This window comes from Pygocentrus nattereri, chromosome 7, assembly GCF_015220715.1.
Source record: "Pygocentrus nattereri isolate fPygNat1 chromosome 7, fPygNat1.pri, whole genome shotgun sequence".
NCBI classification, from domain to species: Eukaryota; Metazoa; Chordata; class Actinopteri; order Characiformes; family Serrasalmidae; genus Pygocentrus; species Pygocentrus nattereri.
The window spans coordinates 45,198,374-45,223,824 of record NC_051217.1 but is presented as its reverse complement, the minus strand read 5'-3'; the positions used below and the strand labels follow the sequence as shown (position 1 = coordinate 45,223,824).

At 42.9% G+C, this 25,451-nt stretch overlaps 1 protein-coding gene across 2 annotated transcripts in view; it reads left to right on the top strand.

Annotated features, from left to right (window-relative positions):
• Positions 1-25,451, top strand: part of scg3 (secretogranin III) — a 54,419-nt gene that overhangs the window by 1,367 nt on the left and 27,601 nt on the right. For both annotated transcript variants that reach the window (XM_017719505.2, XM_017719506.2), the window contains exons 2-5: positions 6,308-6,360; positions 8,543-8,573; positions 9,994-10,215; positions 23,872-24,014. In XM_017719505.2, coding sequence (XP_017574994.1) covers positions 6,308-6,360; positions 8,543-8,573; positions 9,994-10,215; positions 23,872-24,014 — 449 coding nt within the window. The remainder of the gene's footprint in view (positions 1-6,307; positions 6,361-8,542; positions 8,574-9,993; positions 10,216-23,871; positions 24,015-25,451) is intronic.

The window sequence follows — 25,451 nt, the reverse complement described above, 5'->3', positions numbered from 1 at the left end:
ACTCCATTAGAACCCTCTGTTTACTCTCCACAGCCTGTTTTACTCCATTAGAACCCTCTGTTTACTCTCCATAGCCAGTTTTACTCCATTAGAACCCTCTGTTTACTCTGCATAGCCTGTTTTACACCATTAGAACCCTCTGTTTACTCTCCATAGCCTGTTTTACTCCATTAGAACCCTCTGTTTACTCTCCATAGCCAGTTTTACTCCATTAGAACCCTCTGTTTACTCTCCATAGCCTGTTTTACTCCATTAGAACCCTCTGTTTACTCTCCATAGCCTGTTTTACTCCATTAGAACCCTCTGTTTACTCTGCATAGCCTGTTTTACTCCATTAGAACCCTCTGTTTACTCTCCATAGCCTGTTTTACTCCATTAGAACCCTCTGTTTACTCTCCATAGCCTGTTTTACTCCATTAGAACCCTCTGTTTACTCTCCATAGCCTGTTTTACTCCATTAGAACCCTCTGTTTACTCTCCATAGCCAGTTTTACTCCATTAGAACCCTCTGTTTACTCTCCATAGCCTGTTTTACTCCATTAGAACCCTCTGTTTACTCTCCATAGCCTGTTTTACTCCATTAGAACCCTCTGTTTACTCTCCATAGCCTGTTTTACACCATTAGAACCCTCTGTTTACTCTCCATAGCCTGTTTTACTCCATTAGAACCCTCTGTTTACTCTCCATAGCCTGTTTTACTCCATTAGAACCCTCTGTTTACTCTCCATAGCCTGTTTTACACCATTAGAACTCTCTGTTTACTCTCCATAGCCTGTTTTACTCCATTAGAACCCTCTGTTTACTCTCCATAGCCTGTTTTACTCCATTAGAACCCTCTGTTTACTCTCCATAGCATGTTTTACTCCATTAGAACCCTCTGTTTACTCTCCATAGCATGTTTTACTCCATTAGAACCCTCTGTTTACTCTCCATAGCCTGTTTTACTCCATTAGAACCCTCTGTTTACTCTCCATAGCATGTTTTACTCCATTAGAACCCTCTGTTTGCTCTCCATAGCCTGTTTTACTCCATTAGAACCCTCTGTTTACTCTCCATAGCCAGTTTTACTCCATTAGAACCCTCTGTTTACTCTCCATAGCATGTTTTACTCCATTAGAACCCTCTGTTTGCTCTCCATAGCCTGTTTTACTCCATTAGAACCCTCTGTTTACTCTCCACAGCCTGTTTTACTCCATTAGAACCCTCTGTTTACTCTCCATAGCCAGTTTTACTCCATTAGAACCCTCTGTTTACTCTGCATAGCCTGTTTTACACCATTAGAACCCTCTGTTTACTCTCCATAGCCTGTTTTACTCCATTAGAACCCTCTGTTTACTCTCCATAGCCTGTTTTACTCCATTAGAACCCTCTGTTTACTCTCCATAGCCTGTTTTACTCCATTAGAACCCTCTGTTTACTCTCCATAGCCTGTTTTACTCCATTAGAACCCTCTGTTTACTCTGCATAGCCTGTTTTACTCCATTAGAACCCTCTGTTTACTCTCCATAGCCTGTTTTACTCCATTAGAACCCTCTGTTTACTCTCCATAGCCTGTTTTACTCCATTAGAACCCTCTGTTTACTCTCCATAGCCTGTTTTACTCCATTAGAACCCCCTGTTTACTCTGCATAGCCTGTTTTACACCATTAGAACCCTCTGTTTACTCTCCATAGCCTGTTTTACTCCATTAGAACCCTCTGTTTACTCTCCATAGCCTGTTTTACTCCATTAGAACCCTCTATTTACTCTCCATAGCCTGTTTTACTCCATTAGAACCCTCTGTTTACTCTCCATAGCCTGTTTTACTCCATTAGAACCATCTGTTTACTCTGCATAGCCTGTTTTACTCCATTAGAACCCTCTGTTTACCCTCCATAGCCTGTTTTACTCCATTAGAACCCTGTTTACTCTGCATAGCCTGTTGTACTCCATTAGAACCCTCTGTTTACTCTCCATAGCCTGTTTTACTCCATTAGAACCCTGTGTTTACTCTCCTTAGCCTGTTTTACTCCATTAGAACCCCCTGTTTACTCTGCATAGCCTGTTTTACACCATTAGAACCCTCGGTTTACTCTCCACAGCCTGTTTTACTCCATTAGAACCCTCTGTTTACTCTCCATAGCCTGTTTTACTCCATTAGAACCCTCTGTTTACTCTCCATAGCCTGTTTTACTCCATTAGAACCCTCTGTTTACTCTCCATAGCCTGTTTTACTCCATTAGAACCCTCTGTTTACTCTCCATAGCCTGTTTTACTCCATTAGAACCCTCTGTTTACTCTCCATAGCCTGTTTTACTCCATTAGAACCCTCTGTTTACTCTCCATAGCCTATTTTACACCATTAGAACCCTCTGTTTACTCTCCATAGCCTGTTTTACACCATTTGAACCCTCTGTTTACTCACCATAGCCTGTTTTACACCATTAGAACCCTCTGTTTACTCTCCATAGCCTGTTTTACTCCATTAGAACCCTCTGTTTACTCTCCACACTCTGTTTTACACCATTAGAACCCTCTTTTTACTCTCCATAGCCTGTTTTACTCCATTAGAACCCTCTGTTTACTCTCCATAGCCTGTTTTACACCATTAGAACCCTCTGTTTACTCTCCATAGCCTGTTTTACTCCATTAGAACCCTCTGTTTACTCTCCATAGCCTGTTTTACTCCATTAGAACCCTCTGTTTACTCTCCATAGCCTGTTTTACTCCATTAGAACCCTCTGTTTACTCTCCATAGCCTGTTTTACACGATTAGAACCCTCTGTTTACTCTCCACACTCTGTTTTACACCATTAGAACCCTCTGTTTACTCTGCACAGACTGTTTTACTCCATTAGAACCCTCTGTTTACTCTCCACAGCCTGTTTTACTTCATTAGAACCCTCTGTTTACTCTCCATAGCCTGTTTTACTCCATTAGAACCCTCTGTTTACTCTCCACAGCCTGTTTTACACCATTAGAACCCTCTGTTTACTCTCCATAGCCTGTTTTACTCCATTAGAACCCTCTGTTTACTCTCCACAGCCTGTTTTACTTCATTAGAACCCTCTGTTTACTCTCCACAGCCTGTTTTACTTCATTAGAACCCTCTGTTTACTCTCCATAGCCTGTTTTACTCCATTAGAACCCTCTGTTTACTCTCCATAGCCTGTTTTACTCCATTAGAACCCTCTGTTTACTCTCCATAGCCAGTTTTACTCCATTAGAACCCTCTGTTTACTCTCCATAGCCTGTTTTACTCCATTAGAACCCTCTGTTTACTCTCCATAGCCTGTTTTACTCCATTAGAACCCTCTGTTTACTCTCCATAGCCTGTTTTACTCCATTAGAACCCTCTGTTTACTCTCCATAGCCTGTTTTACTCCATTAGAACCCTCTGTTTACTCTTCACAGCCTGTTTTACTCCATTAGAACCCTCTGTTTACTCTCCACAGCCTGTTTTTTCTCCATTAGAACCCTCTGTTTACTCTGCATAGCCTGTTTTACTCCATTAGAACCCTCTGTTTACTCTCCATAGCCTGTTTTACTCCATTAGAACCCTCTGTTTACTCTCCATAGCCTGTTTTACTCCATTAGAACCCTCTGTTTACTCTCCATAGCCTGTTTTACTCCATTAGAACCCCCTGTTTACTCTGCATAGCCTGTTTTACACCATTAGAACCCTCTGTTGGTGGTGCTAATCCAGGACATCTAGCTAAGAGTAAATCGTTTATTTCTCTAGAAGCTCTAGAACGTAAGTTCATGCTTCAGACTGGTGGCTGCACGATGTATTGACTTTGACCCTCATTGTGATACTCGCCTTTCAATACTTGGTATTGCGATATGCCAATGTTTTGTTGTTCGCTGTAAACATGCGGAACAGTCAGAACAGCCGAGGTTCTGCTGGTGTTTAGATGAAATGTATGTAAATAAGTTTGATATAAGAATGTAGGACAGTCTTTACTGCTGTAGCACAACCATGGCTTTAAGGAACCGCAGCTGCAGCGTGTATCGGTGGTATAATCAGAGTGGGTTCTTTGTCCGTATCATTCTGTCCTAATTTACACCAAAGCCGTTCCTCAAGCTTCAGACCCCAAAGCCAGGCGCGTGATGAGGTTCTGTCGTGCGGGTGTTGTTGTGTCTGTTGCGCGTCGTCGGCGCTCTATTTCCATGGCGGCTTAATCTCTTTGGCCGGTAATCCGCTTATTTCCGATTGGACGCTGTGGATTGAAGCTGCTGGCTGTGGTGTCCTCGCTCATCACTCCGAGCTCACTGAGCATTTAAATCATTAGAAAGTAGGGCTGCGCTTCCTCTGATCGACCGCAGCGCTCGTCTAAAACTGAAAATGACAGAAACGCGCCCCGCCCTGATTTCCTCTCAGTGAGAAACAACTAAACTCACTGGGTATCGCAATAAATCCGTCTCTGCCACTGGAGCACTGATAATATTACACACTGTTAGATATCAGATATGCAAATGAGTTGGTATCTACCCTTGGGATGATTTCAGAGTTAAAATGTTTGTGAAGATTGTACAGCAGATTGCTGGGATCTCATCTTTTTAAATAATAATAGTCATAAAAAAGGTTATTATATAGGCCAATGAGAAAGTTTATATCACAATACCTACATTTAGAGTCGGTTATTCATTCAGCCTAATGAGAGACTGTAGAACAGACTCGGTTTATATCACAATACCTACATTTAGAGTCGGTTATTCATTCAGTCTAACGAGAAACTGTAGAACGGACTCGGTTTATATCACAATACCTACATTTAGAGTCGGTTATTCATTCAGTCTAACGAGAAACTGTAGAACGGACTCGGTTTATATCAGAATACCTACATTTAGAGTCGGTTATTCATTCAGTCTAATGAGAAACTGTAGAACAGACTCGGTTTATATCACAATACCTACATTTAGAGCCGGTTATTCATTCAGCCTAATGAGAAACTGTAGAACGGACTCGGTTTATATCACAATACCTACATTTAGAGTCGGTTATTCATTCAGTCTAATGAGAAACTGTAGAACGGACTCGGTTTATATCACAATACCTACATTTAGAGTCGGTTATTCATTCAGTCTAATGAGAAACTGTAGAACAGACTCGGTTTATATCACAATACCTACATTTAGAGGCGGTTATTCGTTCAGTCTAATGAGAAACTGTAGAACGGACTCGGTTTATATCACAATACCTACATTTAGAGCCGGTTATTCATTCAGCCTAATGAGAAACTGTAGAACGGACTCGGTTTATATCACAATACCTACATTTAGAGTCGGTTATTCATTCAGCCTAATGAGAAACTGTAGAACGGACTCGGTTTATATCACAATACCTACATTTAGAGTCGGTTATTCATTCAGCCTAATGAGAAACTGTAGAACGGACTCGGTTTATATCACAATACCTATATTTAGAGTCGGTTATTCATTCAGCCTAACGAGAAACTGTAGAACGGACTCGGTTTATATCACAATACCTATATTTAGAGTCGGTTATTCATTCAGCCTAACGAGAAACTGTAGAACGGACTCGGTTTATATCACAATACCTACAGTTAGAGTCGGTTATTCATTCAGCCTAACGAGAAACTTTAGAACGGACTCGGTTTATATCACAATACCTACATTTAGAGTCGGTTATTCATTCAGCCTAACGAGAAACTTTAGAACGGACTCGGTTTATATCACAATACCTACATTTAGAGTCGGTTATTCATTCAGCCTAACGAGAAACTGTAGAACGGACTCGGTTTATATCACAATACCTACATTTAGAGTCGGTTATTCATTCAGTCTAAAGAGAAACTGTAGAACGGACTCGGTTTATATCACAATACCTACATTTAGAGTCGGTTATTCATTCAGTCTAATGAGAAACTGTAGAACAGACTCGGTTTATATCACAATACCTACATTTAGAGTCGGTTATTCATTCAGTCTAAAGAGAAACTGTAGAACAGACTCGGTTTATATCACAATACCTACATTTAGAGCCGGTTATTCATTCAGTCTAATGAGAAACTGTAGAACGGACTCGGTTTATATCACAATACCTACATTTAGAGTCGGTTATTCATTCAGCCTAATGAGAAACTGTAGAACAGACTCGGTTTATATCACAATACCTACATTTAGAGCCGGTTATTCATTCAGCCTAATGAGAAACTGTAGCACTGGAGTTACAGCTGGGCTCAAGTGTTCACTGTGAGGGTGTGTTTGGTGCTTTAAGTTTGATGTGTTAAGCCGTGTTGAGACGTGTGTAAAGAATATTTGTTCTGTTTGTTAATCACAGCTGTTTGTTTATGTTCTGATGCAGGAAAGACAGAGTCCAGCAGGCAGCTGACCGAGGAGAGGCCGGTCCAGCAGCAGGTACAACCTCACCACAGCATAACATCACAACACAAATGTGAAGCTGATACAACTGTACAGTAGGAAAAAATCCCCGTATCATAATCATATCACTGTAGGTTTTCTGACACAAGCATGTTTGGGTTATTATGCATTTATTATTATTATTATTATTATTATTATTATTATTATTATTACTGCAGTACTCCTCATGATGTACTAAAACACACTACCCAGCATACACTGTGTAAAATTGTACAGCAAAGTGTTCTTTGGGCAATTCCATTGAAGAACCACTCTTGGTTCCCAGTAAAGAACCATATCTGAATTTTAAAATTCAGATTTTTAAAGAACCATCCATCGAAATGCAACAAAGCATTCTTTCAGTGATGCTGTAGAAGAACCACTCTTGGTTCCCTACGAAGCAGGTTCTTTATGAGATATGAGTGTGAAAAGGTTCTTCACATTCATGTCTCATTTATACAAATTAAGAATAAAAAGAAAATAAAGAATTATCCATTAAAAGGCCACACAGGTTATTTATTATTATTATTATTGTTGTTGTTGTTGTTGTTGTTGTTATTATTGTTATTATTATTATTATTGTTGGTGGTGGTGGTGGTGGTGTTTTGTGAGTGTCTATGGAACATTTTAAGGGATTATATAACCTCCACGTTACGTAAAGTTGCAAAACCAATAAAGTGCTGTCAGTAGAACCTTAACACAGGTTCTTTAAGCTATAAAAAGGTTCTTCACACTCATATTTCATATACAAAAGGGGTTCTTTAAAAAGCCATGCACAGAAAGGTTCTTAGGGGAACCAAAGGTATTTCTTCCGTGGTGTTCTGCAAAGAACCCTTTTAGGTACGTTTGTTCTTGAGAGCGTATGTGACGTGATTAACGACTGTTCTGACTTTTTTTGACCAGCGTTCATATGAAGAGGTTTATTAAAGAGCTCATTTGCATATTGATTAGTATTTCTCTGATTCACACTCTTAGCCAGAATGGTTCTGTGTAGCACTGAAAAGGGGTTCTGTGACTTCTTTGTTGCAACAGTGGGTCCCTTTAGGTGCCCGTTCCAACATTTTCAAAAGGGTTCTTTAAAGAACCGTATACAACTGTTGTTTCATCATGGAGTAGAACCAGTTTTTTGAGTGTTCATGTAGAACAACTGCTTTGAGGAACCCTTAAGCAAGCATTTGAAGATTGTAGAACTCCAGTAATTACTGTACACTCTTAAAAAAGATGGTTCTTCAAGGGTTCTTTAGTAAAGACAGAACCATCCATAAACACTCAAAGAACAATTTTAATGCTTAAAGGATTCTTTGTATGGTGAAGTGGTTCCTCTGAAAAAGGTACCTGAAAAGGGTTCTGCTATTGTTACTATATCAAGCTTGTGACAACAGAAGAACCCTTTTTTGGTGCTCTGTAGAACCATTTTCAAAAAGTTCTATATAGAACCATACACAGCTCATTCTCCATCAAACTGAAGACCCACTTCACCTGGCAAAGAACCATTTAAGCATGCAGAAAGTTCTTAGTGTTCATGGTTTTAGGAGCCATTGTCCTTACTAAAGAACCTTGAAGAACCTTCTTTTTAAGAGTGTGTACTGTGAAAATGGGACTATATACATACGGAAAAACTGGCTGGTTTTGTTTTTCATCAAATTCAAATCGTAATAAAATATTTGCTGTTCTACATATAAACGCTAGTGTGGTCTGGACTGAAAGTGTCGAATCGGAAGGTTCCACGCAGTTCCTCTTCTTGGTTCTATGATCTACGAGTCTGAAATAACTCGTATAAAACCTCAGGATGCTTTTATTACCGCCGTGGTGTTCTTGCTGTAAATAAGACCTCGGTCTCAGAAAATGCTGACGGTCTTTTGAATGATGACTGTATCGCAGCGCCCTGTCTAAGATTACACACACGCAGTAAAGCACCGGATACCATATGGTACCACGAAACCACCCCAGCGTGAACAAGAGGCGCAGATTTACTGGAACAGCCAGCATGGCTAGTATGTTAGAACACCAGTAACACTTTGTTCCTTCCTCTCAAACTCAGAAAGTATCCATGCACTGCATCTGTAACTGTGCTGCTGTATTGTTTTCCACGTATCTCAGAAGAGGGGCTTAAGCGGCGTCTTGTTCTTTATTAAAACGTTGTTTTGATCATTTAATGCTTTGTATTTATTCTCAACAGATTGCAGAGGCGGACAGCATCAGTAAGACAGGTGAGTGGTCACCACCAGCACACACAAGCAAGCTCTTTAACGGGCCCTTATTAAGGGGCTGCACAGCTTCAGACTTTTTAAAGTTGGCAGCTTTGTGATGAAAGTTTTGTGAGGAGTCGGTGTCGACTAACTGCTGAGAGAAACACAGGAGAAGGGAATGCTTTGCAATAAGTGACTGTAAAAAGTCCAGCTTTTAAAGTTCATGGGGAAGCCAAACTCCACAGGTCAGTGGAGCGTGATGTGCCCATTCCAACGAGCCCCGGGTTGCATCAATAGCCTTCCGGGAGCCGGAAATACGGCCCCTGAAATCTCGCAAATTTGTATCCTACTTAGGTGAACCTTAGGCGGCCTTGCCGAGATGCATGACAGATGAGAGCCAGAGAAATGTAGAGAACCGTAACTTGCTGAAAAGAGTAACTGACTGACAAAATGTACAGGATTACAGAGCGTTATGCTCTCCAACCACACAGGACTTTTATTGTTGTCTTCAGGAAATCAGAGATAATGACGTTTAACTAGTCAACATCAAGCTATTCGACAAGTCTGTACAAGCCCTGGGGTCGCTTAGTCTCCAGGACCACCTCAGTACGGACTGGATTCAGGACAGTAGCTATTCCAGAATAACAGCTCCTCCCTTCATGATCTCATCATTAACTCCAGATTAGAAAACAGCATCACACCAACATCCTAACCGGACTAAACCTCCTAAATCCTGTCCTAACTTTAGGATGAACCCCAGCAGGGTCCTGACTCCTGTTTAAGGTCCGTTTCTCTGGTTCTGAGGCGGCTGAGTCAGACAGCGTAGTTCACTACCAGCATAATGAGCTCCGTTTATTCCTACTGTAAAACGCGGCTTTCACTGGGAGACGTTTTTCTCTTCTAACTCTGCGTTTAAACATCTCAGACGCTGCCGACTCGAACTCCACCGCCCCTCTGACCACCTTCCTGTGTTAATGTAGATGATGGAGTATTACAGCGATGGTGGTGAATAATGAGGAGGCGGAGCTGAACGGGTGTCTGTTTATTAGGAGGTGAAACATTAGCACGCTTGGCTAAAGCGTTTGGGAAATGGAAACTGAAACTGGGGGGGCGGCGACACTGATAAGCAGCAGGGGGCGCTCTCACAGCACACACTACTTATCTGGTTTATTTGGATTTACTTTGGATGTGATCTTTTTTAATTAAAGGTGTAGCACCTTTAATTGAAATAGTCTGTAAATGGAAACTGAGCCATCATGGTTGTGATGCTACAACCGTTTCCCTATGACGTCCCATTTTGTGTAAACATGAATCTGACTGTCAAACTGTTATAAATAAATACAAATTTTAAAAAAGAAAAATGTAGGATGTGGGTCGTAATAATAAAGTTTTAAACTTTCTGTTGAAATAGTGATATTTAGCTCAAGCGCTTTTCTTTCAGAGCCCAAACCCACCCAGCCATCTGAGGCAGAGTCTGACTCGGACAGTGATGACATCACTCTGCTGAAGACTCTGGCCGAGAAATCTAAAGAGTCAAAAAATGAAACACCGAAGTCGGACTCAGGAGAGAGTTTTGTACCCGACGAATCCGATTCAACCAAGAACAGAAGAGTAGCAGACGACTACGATTCCACCAAGAATGGCATGGACTACAAATACCAAGGTAAAAACTACAAATACCACATACTTCATCATTTCATCATTGAAATTCAGCTGGCTTTGAAAGCAGCGTTTTAAAAATAATGTACTATACACACTGAGTATTAGCAGTACTCCACCTACACATGTGCTGTTGAGATACAGAAGTCTGGCCCCACCCATCCAGTCTCCAGCAGTTTAGTCCCACCCCTTCAGCCTAGAGCAATTTAACCCCACCCATTCAGCATACTGCCGTTTAGCCCCGCCCCTTCACCCTACAGCATTTTAGCCCCGCCCAATCAACCTACTGCAGTTTAGCCCCACTCATTCAGCCTACAGCAGTTTAGCCCCACCCTTTCAGCCTACAGCAGTTTAGCCCCACCCTTTCAGCCTACAGCAGTTTAGCCCCACCCATTCAACCTACAGCAGTTTAGCCCCGCCTATTCAACCTACTGCAGTTTAGCCCCACTCATTCAGCCTACAGCAGTTTAGCCCCACCCTTTCAGCCTACAGCAGTTTAGCCCTGCCTATTCAACCTACTGCATCTTTGCCCCGCCTATTCAACCTACTGCATCTTAGCCCCGCCCATTCAGCGTACAGCAGTTTAGCCCTGCCCATTGCCAATGAAGTGATGTGGAGTGTTGTTCAGTAATTTGGAGTGAACGTTGTGGGAAAGCAATTAAACGTTGTGCTGTTCCTGGCTGTCAGGATGCAAATGGATTACTGCAGCTTCCAAAGGATCCACTAATCCAAAAGGAACAGCTAAAGAGGATTTCGGTTTCAGCTCAGTAGTTTGTTCCGCAATTCAGCCCAGCCTGCTTTTTGACTGAAGCTCAACGCGTGGCAGCCAATGAGAACAGAGCTTGTTTACATATATCGGTCTTAAAGGCACAGCCTGCTTAATTGTAAAGAGAGGTTAGAAAAAATGTGAGAAACACGGAGACACAGCTGATGATGTAGACAAGATGAAGAGTGATTCTGAGGTCTTTTAAACCAAGAGCTGAAGATGTGCACGAGTGCTCTTTAATGTCAGTGGCCTGATGGTGCTTTCAGAGGGGTTTTCTATTGTGTACATGGAAGAGAGAGAGAGAGAGAGAGAGAGAGAGAGAGAGAGAGAGAGATGAAGATAATCCCTCCACCGGCTGCTGTTCAAGACATTTGGAGTCTTAACCCCCCCCCCACCAACATACACTGAACTGCACTCTCACAGGCCTGTGGACATAATGAGGCTGCCGCGAGACTCAGCGTGTCATTAAACGTGTGTAAGAACAATTTAAATAAATTCCCTTTGACTTGCCAGGGCTGTTTAGTCAGACATGGTGCCTAAACGTCCTTATAGAACCCACAAACAGTAAAATGGAATAATAATTGTGGCCTCGGTACTTTTGAGTTAATCAAATTCACACTTTACGTCTCAGGTCACAGTTCACGGTACTTTATTAGTCCCAAGAGGGCAATTCATTTGCAGCCTTCTCGTCCACACACACAACTATACATATATACACACAAACACACTGTAACAATCATTTAAAAAGACTATTATCCGCATTTAATGGCTTGATAGCAGAAGGAATAAAAGACTTGGAATAGCGATTTGTTCTACTGAAGGGCGTAAAATAACGCCGACCTGACGGCATTACCGTAAATTCACTGGACAAAACATGATCACACTGACCAGGTCTCTCTGTCGAACTCCAATTATCTTAGGCATTGTGTAAATTTGTTCAATCAGGCTATTCTTGTCCCTCACCGACAGCCCATTAAACCAACAAATAAACGAGAAAGTTACGACACTTTCAATGAAAGCCTGGTAGAAACTTCCACAACACTGCATGACGAACATGAAAAGAATTCAGCTTACGCAGTAAATGAGCTCTTAGTTGACCCTTCTTAACAACCAGCTCTGTATTCGCATCGAATTTAAGTTGGGAATCGAATACGGTCCCTAGGTACTTATATGTGTCCACAATTTCCATGTAGGACACAAGCTTTTGGTCCCTTTTTGTTTTGCCTGAAATCAATGATTAATTCCTTAGTTTTTGACACGTTAAGGTCAAGAAAGTGCTCATCACACCACGTAACAAAAGCCAGAAGAGCACAACCGTGATCTGATTCTGAGCCCTGAAGAAAAGATAATAATACAGCTGCCCTCCTGCAGCTGTCTGTATACATGATAAAAAGCCAGGGAGAAAGGACACAACCCTGAGGAGCGCCCGTATTCGAGACCTTAGGGCTGGACATACGGCCATTCACCCAAACCTGTTGAATTCTATCAGTCAAAAAATCTAAAAGCAACACCAGCAGCTGATCAGGTAGTTTAAAATAAGAAGCCAGCCGCTCAGTCAAAGTGTGAGGCTGCATCTTATTAAAAGCCAAGGAAAAATCAGCAAATATAAGTCTCACATGAGAGTGGGGTCTCTCAAGGTGCTTATACACCCTATCAAGAATAAAAAGCTTTGCATCTTCTACACCTTTACCAGCTTGATAAGCAAACAAATTTGTTACCAATGAAGAGACAGTTACACAGAGTCCGTTCTACAGTTTCTCTTTAGACTGAATGAATAACCGGCTCTAAATGTAGGTATTGTGATATAAACAGAGTCCGTTCTACAGTTTCTCTTTAGACTGAATGAATAACCGGCTCTAAATGTAGGTATTGTGATATAAACCGAGTCCGTTCTACAGTTTCTCATTAGGCTGAATGAATAACCGACTCTAAATGTAGGTATTGTGATATAAACCGAGTCCGTTCTACAGTTTCTCTTTAGACTGAATGAATAACCGACTCTAAATGTAGGTATTGTGATATAAACCGAGTCCGTTCTACAGTTTCTCATTAGACTGAATGAATAACCGACTCTAAATGTAGGTATTGTGATATAAACCGAGTCCGTTCTACAGTTTCTCATTAGACTGAATGAATAACCGGCTCTAAATGTAGGTATTGTGATATAAACCGAGTCTGTTCTACAGTTTCTCATTAGACTGAATGAATAACCGGCTCTAAATGTAGGTATTGTGATATAAACCGAGTCCGTTCTACAGTTTCTCATTAGGCTGAATGAATAACCGACTCTAAATGTAGGTATTGTGATATAAACCGAGTCCGTTCTACAGTTTCTCATTAGACTGAATGAATAACCGACTCTAAATGTAGGTATTGTGATATAAACCGAGTCCGTTCTACAGTTTCTCATTAGGCTGAATGAATAACCGACTCTAAATGTAGGTATTGTGATATAAACCGAGTCCGATCTACAGTTTCTCATTAGACTGAATGAATAACCGACTCTAAATGTAGGTATTGTGATATAAACCGAGTCCGTTCTACAGTTTCTCATTAGACTGAATGAATAACCGACTCTAAATGTAGGTATTGTGATATAAACCGAGTCCGTTCTACAGTTTCTCATTAGGCTGAATGAATAACCGACTCTAAATGTAGGTATTGTGAAATAAACCGAGTCCGTTCTACAGTTTCTCATTAGACTGAATGAATAACCGGCTCTAAATGTAGGTATTGTGATATAAACCGAGTCCGTTCTACAGTTTCTCATTAGACTGAATGAATAACCGACTCTAAATGTAGGTATTGTGATATAAACCGAGTCCGTTCTACAGTTTCTCATTAGGCTGAATGAATAACCGACTCTAAATGTAGGTATTGTGATATAAACCGAGTCCGTTCTACAGTTTCTCATTAGACTGAATGAATAACCGACTCTAAATGTAGGTATTGTGATATAAACCGAGTCTGTTCTACAGTTTCTCATTAGACTGAATGAATAACCGACTCTAAATGTAGGTATTGTGATATAAACCGAGTCCGTTCTACAGTTTCTCATTAGACTGAATGAATAACCGGCTCTAAATGTAGGTATTGTGATATAAACCGAGTCCGTTCTACAGTTTCTCTTTAGACTGAATGAATAACCGACTCTAAATGTAGGTATTGTGATATAAACCGAGTCCGTTCTACAGTTTCTCATTAGACTGAATGAATAACCGGCTCTAAATGTAGGTATTGTGATATAAACCGAGTCCGTTCTACAGTTTCTCATTAGACTGAATGAATAACCGGCTCTAAATGTAGGTATTGTGATATAAACCGAGTCCGTTCTACAGTTTCTCATTAGGCTGAATGAATAACCGACTCTAAATGTAGGTATTGTGATATAAACCGAGTCCGTTCTACAGTTTCTCATTAGACTGAATGAATAACCGACTCTAAATGTAGGTATTGTGATATAAACCGAGTCTGTTCTACAGTTTCTCATTAGGCTGAATGAATAACCGACTCTAAATGTAGGTATTGTGATATAAACCGAGTCCGTTCTACAGTTTCTCATTAGACTGAATGAATAACCGACTCTAAATGTAGGTATTGTGATATAAACCGAGTCCGTTCTACAGTTTCTCATTAGGCTGAATGAATAACCGACTCTAAATGTAGGTATTGTGATATAAACCGAGTCCGTTCTACAGTTTCTCATTAGACTGAATGAATAACCGGCTCTAAATGTAGGTATTGTGATATAAACCGAGTCCGTTCTACAGTTTCTCATTAGACTGAATGAATAACTGACTCTAAATGTAGGTATTGTGATATAAACCGAGTCTGTTCTACAGTTTCTCATTAGACTGAATGAATAACCGACTCTAAATGTAGGTATTGTGATATAAACCGAGTCCGTTCTACAGTTTCTCATTAGACTGAATGAATAACCGGCTCTAAATGTAGGTATTGTGATATAAACCGAGTCCGTTCTACAGTTTCTCATTAGACTGAATGAATAACTGACTCTAAATGTAGGTATTGTGATATAACCCGAGTCCGTTCTACAGTTTCTCATTAGGCTGAATGAATAACCGGCTCTAAATGTAGGTATTGTGATATAAACCGAGTCCGTTCTACAGTTTCTCATTAGGCTGAATGAATAACCGGCTCTAAATGTAGGTATTGTGATATAAACCGAGTCTGTTCTACAGTTTCTCATTAGGCTGAATGAATAACCGACTCTAAATGTAGGTATTGTGATATAAACCGAGTCCGTTCTACAGTTTCTCATTAGACTGAATGAATAACCGACTCTAAATGTAGGTATTGTGATATAAACCGAGTCCGTTCTACAGTTTCTCATTAGACTGAATGAATAACCGACTCTAAATGTAGGTATTGTGATATAAACCGAGTCTGTTCTACAGTTTCTCATTAGGCTGAATGAATAACCGACTCTAAATGTAGGTATTGTGATATAAACCGAGTCCGTTCTACAGTTTCTCATTAGACTGAATGAATAACCGACTCTAAATGTAGGTATTGTGATATAAACCGAGTCCGTTCTACAGTTTCTCATTAGACTGAATGAATAACCGGCTCTAAATGTAGGTATTGTGATATAAACCGAGTCCGTTCTACAGTTTCTCATTAGACTGAATGAATAACCGGCTCTAAATGTAGGTATTGTGATATAAACCGAGTCTGTTCTACAGTTTCTCATTAGACTGAATGAATAACCGGCTCTAAATGTAGGTATTGTGATATAAACCGAGTCTGTTCTACAGTTTCTCATTAGACTGAATGAATAACCGGCTCTAAATGTAGGTATTGTGATATAAACCGAGTCTGTTCTACAGTTTCTCATTAGGCTGAATGAATAACCGACTCTAAATGTAGGTATTGTGATATAAACCGAGTCCGTTCTATAGTTTCTCATTAGACTGAATGAATAACCGGCTCTAAATGTAGGTATTGTGATATAAACCGAGTCCGTTCTACAGTTTCTCGTTAGACTGAATGAATAACCGACTCTAAATGTAGGTATTGTGATATAAACCGAGTCCATTCTACAGTTTCTCATTAGGCTGAATGAATAACCGACTCTAAATGTAGGTATTGTGATATAAACCGAGTCCGTTCTAAAGTTTCTCATTAGACTGAATGAATAACCGACTCTAAATGTAGGTATTGTGATATAAACCGAGTCTGTTCTACAGCTTCTCATTAGGCTGAATGAATAACCGACTCTAAATGTAGGTATTGTGATATAAACCGAGTCCGTTCTACAGTTTCTCATTAGGCTGAATGAATAACCGACTCTAAATGTAGGTATTGTGATATAAACCGAGTCCGTTCTACAGTTTCTCATTAGGCTGAATGAATAACCGACTCTAAATGTAGGTATTGTGATATAAACCGAGTCCGTTCTAAAGTTTCTCATTAGACTGAATGAATAACCGACTCTAAATGTAGGTATTGTGATATAAACCGAGTCTGTTCTACAGTTTCTCATTAGGCTGAGTGTTTAATAAAAGGGGTGATATTTTTCCAGAAATATAAAGGTGCTGAAACCCTGCGGCTACCTTGGCCCAGAAACTCTGACACGTACCACTGCATCCCTTTTAGGCTGAATGGGATTGTTACCAGCGCTCTGTAAAGCTCGTCCAGCCTCACAGCAGTAGGTAAGTGAGGACACATTTGTGGGCGGAGCCTGGAGAGGACAATTAAGGAAGTGTAACAACAGTGGAAATAAATCCCCTTTGATTTGTTGGAGCTGTTTCCTCATAGAACCTGATGACAGTGAAGTGGAACGGAGACCTGCCTGTGAAAGCGCAACGTCGGCCGAGTCTGTCCTGATTTAGGCACTTTTACATCCCGAGGCCCTGAATGAACTCCTTTTTCTCTCTTACTGCACCATTTTCTTTTCACAAACCTGCGTCAGGCTGAACCTTCAAGGCCCTTTAACTGTGTTAGACCTGAAGCTGAGCTCTGATTCCATCACGAACTGACGAGAGCTGGCTTTCAGCACACAGATAAATCCCATTAAACCGCAAGACAAACCCCTTAACCAATCAGCCGCAGGCTCACCTCAGCCTTTAGAAGGGCTTCAGCTTTGTGGGTACATGCTTAAAGGGCCCATATCCTACATTTTTTGCCTGTATTAATTATTCCCTTATGACATCAGCATTTTTTGTTTTATACAGCACTGTGTGAAAGTTTTAGGGCATCTAATCAAATGTTTAACCAGCTTCCCTCAGCAGTGAGTTTATCACAATATACATTAGAATAAATTCATATTCATAATTCAGATAAACATCAAAACAATAAACAGTACCAATAATTTCTCGGGTCCATATTTTTCCTTCTCAGCCGCCACAGAGACTCGTTAATATCATCAATGACATCATGAGCTCAATTTACTGAGCACTGATTGGTCAAACCAGGAGCTGCTTTATAACTACATATAATACTGGGCTTCCTCGAGGAGGAGAGGCTTGGAGACGGGTAAACAAACACACCAATATCCAGAAAATCACTGTTTATTATATAATCATTATTAATTAATATTCTATACATTTAGTTTATTCAAATATTAACACTTTTCTCAGCAAATAAACACAAACTACACAAATAAAGAGATTTAGAAAACGTGTCTTGGGGGACTAAGACTTTCACACAGTGCTGTATGTTGAACGTACATGATGTGAGTAAATGAGCTCTGTTCTGATTTGCCCTGTATTGCCTCGTCCCAAAACACTCCTCATAACTTCAGCATTAATGGGCGGAGCTAAAGTGCTGTTGACAGAATAGGCAGGTATGAGATAAAAGTGCTTTGGTGACTTTTGTGCAGTTCTGTATACAGTGGTGGACAGTAACTGAGTAACTGAGTAACTGAGTAAATGTAATTAGTTTCTGTACTTTAGTATTTTTGGTGTATCTGTACTGAAGTTTCTCCGTTCTGGGCGACTTTTTCCTTTCACTCCACTACATTTCAGAGTCTAATATCCGACTTTTTCCTCCTACATTTTGAGAAATCTGTCGTTCCTTTTGGTTTCTGTGTGTATAAAAACGTAACATGTCAAAACGAAAGAAGCGCAAAGCCAGAGCACCAATCAGGGCCCAGCGGTCACTTTGTTTAGAGCTGGTTTTGACCTGTTGGTCATACCGACCCAGTGCAGCACGCGGTTCAACGTCAGCGCAGCAGCGTAAAACTTTGGGAGAGTCTGTTCAACATAAATGATGAACTAACCTAACTTTGTGTAAATAGAGCTCAATATAGAAATATGTCCACATATGCAGTCGAGACTGACGCGGCTTTTTTCTGAATTTCTACAAACACCATTTCATTTTATAGTAAATGAGTTTGGGCTGGTTTATGTTTATGAACAGACGCCTACAGATCAACATAGTAAAGGAGCTCATCTGTGATCCTGAGTTTAAAGCCAGTTTTTATTCAACTTAAACTTGGAACTAAGTTGTAAATAAATCTGAAACTGAAACTTTGCTTGTGTGTAAAAAGTGATTTCAGAGCCACTCGGTTCTCCCTGATGGAAACTGTTTACCTTCAGTGTTTTGTGCTTCTGATCATTTTAATAGACGTCAGCGTCACTAATTAATGACGTTCTATTAAAAGACTGGTTTACCAAGAGAGACGCTGGAGGACTTTCACCTGAAATGAGTTCATGAAGCCAGTCTGGTTATAAAAATGATAACAGGACATCAGAGCCAGAATTACTCTTTTAGTACTTTTACTTTATACTTAAGTACATTTGAAGGGAAATACTTTAGTAGTTTTACTCAAGTGGAGGTCTAAAGGAGGAACTTCTACTTTTACTGGAGGAATATTTTACCTTGGGGGTCTCGACTTTAACTCTAGTACATGGTTTGTGTTCTTCGTCCACCTCCGTCTGTGTATAAACACAGCACAGTCTGCAGGTGTTTGAGTGTGCAGGACGCTGTATGTGTGTCTGTCGAGGGTGGAGTTGTACTGAATCTGTGTAGCGATTGCAGAGGATTCAGCGCGCTCAGAGATTTTAGCTTCCAGTCTTATGTAAGCGCTGCTGCTGCTCAAAAAAACGTCTCCGTTCTGGCCCCAAATCTCTCTCCCACACAGACAGAGTCTCGATTCACTCTAATATCGTGGAATATTCCTCATAAAAGCTGTCCAGTGTGAAGTCTTAGTATGTGTTTTTGCCCTTTTAGTGCATAAACATGCAGAGAACATCCAGAGAACTGGAATAAACGGACAGCATGGAGAGCAGGAGAGTATGTAGTTCGACCAAAACCTCCAAAACTCTCATTTCAACTGGAATATTTTGCAACAACAGCACTAGTATACAGCAATATTACCCTGATAACCTTGGTTCCAGCTTTATGTGTTATTTATTTATTATTAGGAGTAGTGGGAGTACAGTTTCTCCTTCTAATACTACTATTAATAATAATAATACTTATTGTGAGACACGACAAAACGCAGATATTACAGATTTTATTTACACTGTTTCAAAATAAACAAAAATAACATTCATATATTGTCAAATGTAGTTTATTAAATACCCTTATGTGTTGCTGTTGTTTGAACACTTTAAAACGGTCCAAAATAACGTGTTCCATAAACCTCTGTTACAAGATAAGAACGTTTTTCTTTCACCTGTTAAGTTACCGTTTTATTACCTTTTGGTATTAATAGCAACAATTATAATTCCAGGGTTCTTTAGTACTATATAGAACCATGAACATGCTTGCTTAAACGGTTCTGTGCATGGTGAAATGGTTCTTCAGATGTGTTGAGTATAGAACCTTTTTGAAAAGGGTTCTATACGACACAAAAAGGGTTCTTTTTTGTTGTAAGCTTGACAGTGTAACAGTAGCAAAACCCTTTTTGGTGCTGCAAAGAACCTTTGTCTTTACTAAAGACGTGTATGAGTGTAGTAATATTAATACAAGGTGTAGTAGTAATAATAATAATAATAATAATAATAATAATAATAATCCTCTCCATGGATCACCACCTTATCGTGGTGGAGAGGTTTGTGTGCTTGAAGGACCCTAGGAGCTATGTTGTCTGGAGCAAAAGCTCCTGGTAGGGTCTCCCATGGCAAACTGGTCCTAGGTGACAGGCCAGACAAAGTGTGATCCATAACCACCCCTATGAGGACAACAAAGCAGGACTCGTGTACCCTGCCCGGATCAGGGTTACCGGGGCCCCACCCTGGAGCCAGGCCTGGGGGAGGGGCTCGCCAGCGAGCGTCTGGTGGCCGGGCATTCACTCATGGTGCCCGGCCGGGCCCAGCCCGAAGGAGCTACATGAGTCCCCCCTCCCATCGACCCACCACCGATGGGAGGGGCAGTAGTAGGGGTGCGGTGCATTGTGGATCGGGCAGTGTCCGAAGGCGTGGGCCTTGGCGTTCTGATCCTCGGTTGCTGAAACTGGCTTTTGGAACTTGGAACGTTACCTCACTGGCGGGGAAGGAGCCTGAGTTGGTGCGCGAGGTCGAGAGATACCGGCTAGATATAGTCGGGCTCACCTCAACACACAGCTTGGGCTCTGGGTCCAATCTCCTAGAGAGGGGCTGGACTTTTTTCTTTTCTGGAGTTGCCCATGGTGAGAGGCGGCGGGCAGGTGTGGGCTTTATCATAGCCCCTCGACTCGGCGCCTGTATGTTGGGGTTTTCCCCGGTGGACGAGAGGGTAGCTTCCCTACGCCTTCGGGTTGGGGAACGGGTCCTGACTGTTGTCTGCGCTTATGCACCGAACAGCAGTTCAGAATACCCAGCCTTCATAGAGTCCTTGGAAGGGGTGCTTGAAAGTGCTCCTCCTGGAGACTCGATTGTCCTACTGGGGGACTTCAACGCTCACGTGGGCAATGACAGTAAGACCTGGAGGGGTGTGATTGGGAGGAATGGCCTCTCTGATCTGAACCCGAGTGGTGTTCAGTTTTTGGACTTCTGTGCAAACCACAGTTTGTCCATAACGAACACCATGTTTGAACACAAGGATGTCCATAAGTGCACATGGCACCAGGACACCCTAGGCCGCAGTTCAATGATTGACTTTGTAGTCGTGTCAGCGGACTTGCGGCCATGTGTTACTGGACACTCGGGTAAAGAGAGGAGCTGAGCTGTCAACTGATCACCACCTGGTGGTGAGTTGGATCAGGTGGTGGGGGAAGATGCCAGTCAGACCAGGCAAACCCAAACGTATAGTGAGGGTTTGCTGGGAACGTCTGGCAGAAGAACCTGTCAGATTGATCTTCAACTCACACCTCCGTCAGAACTTTGACCAGATATCGGGGGAGGTGGGGGACATTGACTCAGAATGGGCCATGTTCCGCTCCTCCATTGTTGAAGCGGCTGACTGTAGCTGTGGTCGCAAGGTAGTTGGTGCCTGTCGGGGCGGTAATCCTCGAACCCGGTGGTGGACACCCCAGGTGAGAGATGCCGTCAAGCTGAAGAAGGAGTCCTACCGGACATGGTTGGCCTGTAGGACACCAGAGGCAGCTGACAGGTATCGACAGGCCAAGCGATCTGCGGCTTCAGTCGTTGCCAAGGCAAAAACCCGGGTGTGGGAAGAGTTCGGTGAGGCCTTGGAAAGTGACTTTAAGTCGGCTCCGAAAAGATTCTGGCAAACCGTCAGGCGACTCAGAAGGGGAAAGCAGTGTGCCACTAGCACTGTATATAGTGGAGATGGTGTGCTGCTGACTTCGACTGAAGACGTCATTGGGCGGTGGAAGGAATACTTTGAGGACCTTCTCAATCCCACCGACACGTTCTCCAGTGAGGAGGCAGAGTCTGGGGACACAGGAATAGGCTTGTCCATTACTGAGGCCGAAGTCGCTAAGGTAGTTAAAAAGCTCCTTGGCGGCAGGGCTGCAGGGGTGGATGAGATCCGTCCCGAGTTCCTCAAGGCTCTGGATGTTGTGGGGCTGTCTTGGCTGACACGCCTTTTCAACATTGCGTGGACATCGGGGGTGGTGCCACTTGATTGGCAGACTGGGGTGGTGGTGCCTCTTTTTAAAAAGGGGGACCGGAGGGTGTGTTCCAACTACAGGGGAATCACACTCCTCAGCCTCCCTGGTAAGGTCTATGCAAGGGTACTGGAGAAGAGAGTCCGGCTTATAGTCGAACCTCGGATCCAGGAGGAGCAGTGCGGGTTCCGCCCTGGTCGTGGAACACTGGACCAACTCTTTACCCTCTCCAGGATTCTCGAGGGTTCATGGGAGTTTGCCCAACCAGTCCACATGTGCTTTGTGGATTTGGAGAAGGCATTCGACTGTGTTCCCCGGGGTATTCTGTGGGAGGTGCTTCGGGAGTACGGGGTACATGGCTCTTTGCTACGAGCCATTCAGGCCCTGTACAAACAAAGCAGGAGCTTGGTTCGCATGGCCGGCAGTAAGTCAGACTTTTTCCCAGTGAGAGTTGGACTCCGTCAGGGCTGCCCTTTGTCACCGATTCTATTCATAATTTTTATGGATAGAATTTCTAGGCGCAGTCAGGGGATGGAGGGTGTCCGGTTTGGTGACCTCAGGGTCACATCGCTGCTGTTCGCAGATGATGTGGTCCTATTGGGGACATCAGGCCGTGAACTTCAGCTTTCACTGGATCGGTTTGCAGCCGAGTGTGAAGCGGCCGGGATGAGGATCAGTACCTCCAAATCCGAGGCCATGGTTCTCACGCGGGAAAGGGTGGAGAGCCCTCTCTGGGTCGGGGATGAGCTCTTGCCTCAAGTGGAGGAGTTTAAGTATCTCGGGGTCTTGTTCACGAGTGATGGTACAAGGGAGCGGGAGATTGACAGGCGGATTGGTGCTGGGTCAGCAGTGATGCGGGCTCTTTACCGGTCTGTTGTGGTAAAGAAAGAGCTGAGCCATAAGGCAAGGCTCTCGATTTACTGGTCGATCTATGTTCCCACCCTCACCTATGGTCATGAGCTTTGGGTAATGACCGAAAGAACGAGATCGCGAATACAAGCGGCTGAAATGAGTTTCCTCCGCAGGGTGGCTGGACTCTCCCTTAGAGATAGGGTGAGAAGTTCGGTCATCCGAGAGGGACTCGGAGTAGAGCCGCTGCTTCTTCACGTCGAGAGGAGCCAGTTGAGGTGGTTCGGGCATCTTGTTAGGATGCCTCCTGGACGCCTCCCTTGGGAGGTGTCACAGGCAAGTCCACCGGGGAGGAGACCCCGGGGAAGACCCAGGACACGCTGGCGTGACTATATCGCCCAGCTGGCCTGGGAGCGCCTCGGAATCCCTCCCAGGGAGCTAGTGGAAGTGGCTGGGGATAGGGAGGTCTGGGCTTCATTGCTCAGGATGCTGCCCCCGCGACCCGAACCCCGGAGAAGCGGAAGATGATGGATGGATGGATGGATAATAATAATAATAATGGCACAAGCAACAGTACCAAAAAAGGCCCTCTTTTAAAGCAGGTGCTGTCTGGTTGGAGTTGGAGGTGCAGTTGCAGAAGCTTTTGAAGAGCAGCAGAGGTTTAATGCTGTGTTGTTGGAGTGAATCCACAGTGCAGTCAGAGTTACTCAGATCTCTGTCAGCATCTCAGGAATTAAAGCCCTGCGCTGAACTGAGCGGAGACAGAGGAGGTTACATGAGGTCAAACTGGGCCAACCAGGCCAACCACGGCCGGGCCAAATCAGGCCCAAAGCCCGCAGAGCAGAATCAGAGCCAGACACCATACAGACACGGAGCAGATGCTGGAGATGACCTCAAACACACACACACACACACACACACACACTCAGAGTCTGGCAGAGGAGAAAACGCAGCACTTCAGTGAAGGACACGCTGACTTCAAACGCTGTCAGGCTCCTCTGAAGCTCCCGCTTTTGGAGTTCTGCCTTTCATCATTCAAAGACGGGGCTATTTTCGTAATCATGACGTCATGTGACCTGTTCCAGATGATCCGGAGAGCTTTCGTCAGCTGGACGGAACCCCGCTGACGGCCGAGGACATCGTCCAGAAGATCGCCAACAAGATCTACGAGGAGGACGACAGAGGCGTGTTCGACCGAATCGTCTCCAAACTCCTCAAGCTGGGCCTGGTGAGGTGTTTCGCTTGTTTCGTTGACAGTGAACCTGTGCTGTGTCTGTTCTTACTGGCCGTTTTATAGGAAACACCTGCCTACCAGTAGACTAGCTCATCTGTAACTGTCCGGTTCAGCCCCCCAAAGCTCATTCATCAGTGTAAAGAGACCACCAGATGACCACAGCTGAGCAGATATTCTTTGAGTGGTCAGTAATTCTCAGCACAGCAGTGACTCTGCCGTGGTATTGGGTGTTGGGTTGCCAGGTGTCCAGTTTTGGACCAGACAGTCCGCTCCACTATCCTGTGTCTAGGACTAAATTCATCCCATCCCATCTTTCTATCTCTCTTTTTCTCTGTCTCTCACTTTCTCTCTCTCTTTCTCTGCCGTTCTGTCTCTCGCTCACTTCGTCTCTTTCTTTCATTCTCCCTTTTAGTTCACTCTCTCTATCTATATCTGTCTATCTTGCTTACTCTCTGTTTCTCTTTCTCTCTCTCCTTTTCTCTCTCCATGTCTGTCTCTCTGTTGCTCTCTTTCTCTCCATTTCTTTCTCTCACTCCTTTTCTGTCTCTGTCTCTCTGTTGCTCTCTTTCTCTCCATTTCTCTTTCTCTCACTCCTTTTCTCTCTCCATCTCTGTCTGTCTATTGTCTCTCTCTTTGTCTCTCTTTCTGTCTTTTCTGTCTTTCTCTCTCTCCCTAACATTCTCTCTCTCTCTCTCTTTCTCTCTCTCTCTCTTTCTCTCTCCATCTCCGTCTCTGTCTCTCTATTGTCTCTCTCTTTGTCTCTCTTTCTGTCTTTTCTGTCTCTCTCTCTCTCTTTCTTTCTCTCTCTCTCTCTCTCTCTCTCTCTCTCTCTCTCTCTCTCTCTCTCTCTCTCTCTCTCTTCTCAGACCACATTCACTGCAGTAAACAGTGCAGACACATCACTGCGCCATCGACAGCGTCGTTCCAGTTTAGATCTCAGTGTTTAGTGCAGTCGGGTCAGGATTAAGACACATGCAGGCGAATTGTGAGATTTGGGATAAACCCCACTTATTTCTCAGTTACAGCTCGTTTCAAAAAGCTGTTCAATAAGCATTTACCCTGCGCGTCAGTGAGCCCACAGAAGGCCGTGAATTACACAATGTCATATATTACAAATAAAACACTAGAGCGGCACTTAATGAGTTTAACCTCTGACTTTCAAGATTATTCAAGCTTGAAGAACAATGTCTGAGCGAAAACATAAACCAGACACTTAAACAAGCAAAACAAGACATAACAGACATTTTAACCTCCCCAGAGAGGTCAGTCCGTCTGTGTCGCTCTGAACGGACTCGATTCAAATGTGTGCGCCGGATCCACGTGAATGAAGTCGATGACGTTACAGTTCCTGCCCAAGTGAACGACAGTGACTGTGTTGGTGTAAGATATTACTCTCATATGGAACTGATGCACACATCTAAACCAAGTGGA